We start from the raw sequence: 4,071 nt of genomic DNA, 5'->3' as shown, positions 1-4,071 counted from the left end.
CAGCCTCTCCCTTGCCTTTTGTAGCAAATGCAAAGACTGTTAAGGTTGAGCGCTGTGTGTGTTCTCCCCACCTAAAGGGAGACAAACCAAGATATGGGGCAAGGCTCACACCGGAGCGGCTCGTGCACACGTCTTTGAATTTGTAGTGACTGTGGCAGTCATCAAGCGGCCCTGCATACTTCTACTCCAGCTGTTTGTGCATAAACGGGGGTAAGGGAGGGGCAGGGGAAAAACTACGGCGTCAACTGCAGTCAAGCAGCTCAGCTGCTCTATGCGTAGCTACACAGAAACATGTGGACCCTTGACTAGGACTCATCCCATAGCCCTTTGCTTCGTTGCTAGTTACGTGCATAGGATCGTTGGCTGTGGAAGCGTTTGAAAGGGTCGTTTGCTAGTGGTTAACACTTTGTAGTAGCATCGTTGATCCCACAAGAAAGCGCTATGCGCGTAAAGTTGTAAAGTTGTATGAATGCCTGTGCTTGCCCGTGTCAGCTGTTTGTGATGATAGTTGAAAATGAAGAATCTCCGTATCGTAAGCACTACAGACAACACAGAGGGAAGGAAGATTATGCTGTTGGTGGGCTTGCCGCAGCCAATACAGCTGTTCGGTCTCAGCGACTCCCAGCACCGATCCACTTCGAAGAATCTATAGAAAGTACAACATATGTTGCTCGGGATCTCCCGCATTCGAAAATGCTTCTGCCGCAATCTAGCAGGAGTAGCTATGGCTACCAGCAGCAATGAAGACGAGCAACAGCAGTGACAGCCACTTGGCAACGCCGTCTATTCCGCCTCAAACATCTGGCTGAACTGAGGGTGGAAGGTCGCTGTTGTGGCTGCATCAGCAAGCTCAATGTCTGTACACCCCACAAGAAACACAACCCAAGTTCAGCCTGATACAGAGGTATGTTCCACAAGTCACAGGTCCTATTCTAGTAACAACAATATATGATGTTGGCAGAGGAACTAAATGCACAGTCATTGCGCTTCATGATATACGGGCATGAATATGTTGCCCATCCGGAGCAGATAGAGGTAAGGGAGAAACGCATGATTCGAAAACCCACCTAGGTTGTCACCTAAAGGGATAGTCTGGTCGTGCTCTCCCTGCTTGATTGTCAGGTCATCTTGCACTGTTGCCACCACTTCCACGTAACGGCAGGGAGGCGGGGTCCCACGAAGGAAGCACTTTACACATTTGCCTACAGCAGCGAAATTCCCAGAATTCGGGTGGACCCTAGCACAGGTGTTGCTGTAACAGGAGGATTTGTGAGCTCTCCTGCACTTTGCTAGCCAGGCAGTCGGTTGGTTTGCATGCACTATGATCTGACTGGAGAAGTCCGCGCAACCCGGGTGTCCGTTTGGGTTACGGTGTACGTACCTTCAGAAGCCTCAAGGATAATTGCGTCTTCCTCGGCTTCTTTTATACGCCCAATGAAGCGAATTCGCTTCCCAACGAAATCACCAATTCTGCCGTACGGCACCCGCCTGCACCCGACAGCAGAGCGAACAGAACGGCAGCAATGAGTTGTTCAGCTCAACAAGCCAAATCACGTTGATGAATTCTGCAAATCCACCCGAAGCACAGAAACGAGGATAAGGACGAAACCGCTGCAGAGTGGCGGTCCGCGGAAACCAGAAAAAGCGTGCCATTAGACGCCAGGGAAGGAAGCCACGCATCTGTACCTGGCAGCTTTCGGAGCCTCCATTTGCATGCATGAAGAAATATAGAAGAAAGCGAAAGGAAAGGACGAACTGATGGAAACTGACTTACTAGGGGGCCCTTCGTAGAAGGGCTTGGGGGGTGGGGTTGTTGTGAGCGCTGCAGAGTGCAGCGAAAGGCGACAGGAAACAGGAGCCTGCTATTACCGTTTCTTCCTCCTTCGTGCAGTGTTTGTCGTTTAGTAGTCATTTGTGGAAAAAAGAAGATTGTACTTATGTTCCTCTAGTCGTAAACGCTGGCACCACGCGCTGCCCCCTACTGGCGAGGAGGCAAGCAATGTGCCGTTCGGTGGCTTCGAGGCCCTGTCTAGGCGAGTAGTTATAATGACGCAGTTACATTTACAACTTGATTTACTGCATCAAGTGTGTAAGAACGCCGAGTTGGTCGTCTAGTTGTAAACGTTCCTGCGGCGACCGAGGACAGGTGTTCGCTGGAGTGCGCGCGAGCGTATGTTGTTCACATACAAGTTGAAACTTGAGTTCCACCAAAACAAGTCGATATTTCGTGATCGTTCATGGGTTTCTGTAAGCCTTTAAACTCTGCCTGTGGGCCTCGTTGCATGGAGAGCCTAACTTTCGTCAATACAGAGTCCTTCTGATGTTGATTCGCGTACTCCTAGTTGTGTCCGCACTGGATACTGAGGTTGTTACACACATACATTTCTATCAGCAGTTTTGTTTCAGGTAGTCGTCGAAATTACTTGTTATAGCATTGGCACGCTGAGCGGAAATCTACATATTATGCCGCCGCTTCAGAACGCAGCTTCACGTCCTTTAGCTGGTTTTTCTGTNTGAGCGGAAATCTACATATTATGCCGCCGCTTCAGAACGCAGCTTCACGTCCTTTAGCTGGTTTTTCTGTACGCAGTGCTTCTGTGAAGGCCTGAGCATTGCCCAATTGCTTCTTGGATAAAGGAAAAACCAACATGGCTAAGTGAATGAACGGCTGGAAGTGAATCAACATGGTGGAGTGTCTGCCAGTGCTAAGCAATCAGGAACGTACTCAGGGTCCACGCTAAAGGCAAATGAAACCTCACGAACATCTTATACAGGTCCAACATCCTACCAGCTAGATTACTTCGTGTGCAATCTCTCCGTTCCCAACCCCAAAAGTGCATCGAAGGAACTGGACGGACTGCAGGAAACCCGTGCCATCAATAAGCATCCTTCACTAAAGAAAAGCAGGATGGACAGCTGCGATTTGCAGTTATGCTGCATGAGGGCATGAAATGAGCCTCCATGCACCCGCCACTGTAGCTTAGGGAACCGCTATCTGCTGAGGCGTGTGCGGAACCGTGTGTTCTGATTGGTAAAGACAGCTTCACGGGCCTGGCTAGCGCCAGACAGCTGGAAGAACTGGTCTTCACTTTGGTGCTTGGTCTGCGCCTTGCAGCGCGACTTACCTTGATATACATATTGACTCTCCCTGGTGCAAACACAAATGGTATTATCGATATGTAACAACGTGCGCATTTGCAATTATCAATTCCCCTTCTCCAGAATCCCCTTTAATACAGGTAACCCCTGTAAGGCAGAAATCCGTGCCGAGCCGATACACTCGTCGCCCCTATAAAAGGCAGCGATCTGCCCAGGGGCGAGACCTACATCGGGCTCCTCCAGCAGCAACTCCGCGTCTTCATGAGACGCGGAAAATTGTGATGAGTTCCCTGAGAGTCTCCCTGAGAGGTCATGTGAGGGGCCCTTCGACGACCACAACACCTTGAATCTGTGCTTTGCCACTCCGTGAAAACCTGCGCTGTGTCTGACCTGCACAATGAGCCCAAAGTTTTCGTTCGCATCTTTCTTCAAAGCTCCATTCGGGGGATTTCCAACAAGCACTGGATCGCCTTCCTTTGCAGCAGCAACTGCATTTGCTGCGACGGCTGCTGCAACGGAGCCCTCACTACGGAAAGATGTCCCTTGAGCAGCCATTGAAGCAGCAAATTCAGGAGGGGTTTCTCCCCTTAGCCAACGTATGTTGTCCACTCTTAAACAGGTTCTTAGTTGTCTAAGTTTCAAAGCCAGAAGGGCCCTTCGGTCGACTTTTGCAGCAGCCTCTAGAAGGCCATCGTGGCACTTATGGGAATCCACGGCATCAGAAACCAGAGTTCGGACGCAGTCTTCTGCTGCTCTCTCTTCTTCTTTGCTGACTACAAAAAGGGCGTTGGCTTCAGGGACCTTACCCACTACACTCCAAGGCCCTGAAAGTGTTGGAGGGCCACCCGCCGCTCCACGACAGCGGCGGCATAAGCGGGGATCTAGAAGAGGCAAGACCCCCTTCTGCTGCCCTGTAGTAAAGGCCCAAAGGCCCTTATGACGGCCAACAAGCGTCCCTGATGGAAAATGATA

At 50.6% G+C, this 4,071-nt stretch overlaps 2 protein-coding genes across 2 annotated transcripts in view; both read right to left on the bottom strand.

Annotated features, from left to right (window-relative positions):
• Positions 1 to 783: 783 nt before the first annotated feature.
• EMH_0073960 (uncharacterized protein) lies at positions 784 to 1,715 on the bottom strand (the record flags this gene model as incomplete). The annotated part of the gene is made up of 4 exons (XM_013499404.1): positions 784 to 857; positions 1,068 to 1,202; positions 1,382 to 1,488; positions 1,687 to 1,715. 4 exons carry the CDS (start codon positions 1,713 to 1,715, stop codon positions 784 to 786), a joined length of 345 nt encoding a protein of 114 aa, XP_013354858.1.
• Positions 1,716 to 3,204: 1,489 nt separating this feature from the next.
• The window catches only part of EMH_0073950 (tRNA methyltransferase domain-containing protein, putative), a gene marked incomplete at both ends in the record, with an annotated part of 1,403 nt that continues 536 nt past the window's right edge, over positions 3,205 to 4,071 (bottom strand). The window contains one exon of the mRNA XM_013499403.1: positions 3,205 to 4,010. Within this exon, the coding sequence (XP_013354857.1) occupies positions 3,205 to 4,010 (806 nt within the window). The remainder of the gene's footprint in view (positions 4,011 to 4,071) is intronic.

Source organism: Eimeria mitis, genomic scaffold (assembly GCF_000499745.2).
Source record: "Eimeria mitis Houghton genomic scaffold, Emh_scaff4282, whole genome shotgun sequence".
Lineage (NCBI taxonomy): Eukaryota > Apicomplexa > Conoidasida > Eucoccidiorida > Eimeriidae > Eimeria > Eimeria mitis.
This window is presented reverse-complemented; position numbering and strand designations above follow the sequence as displayed.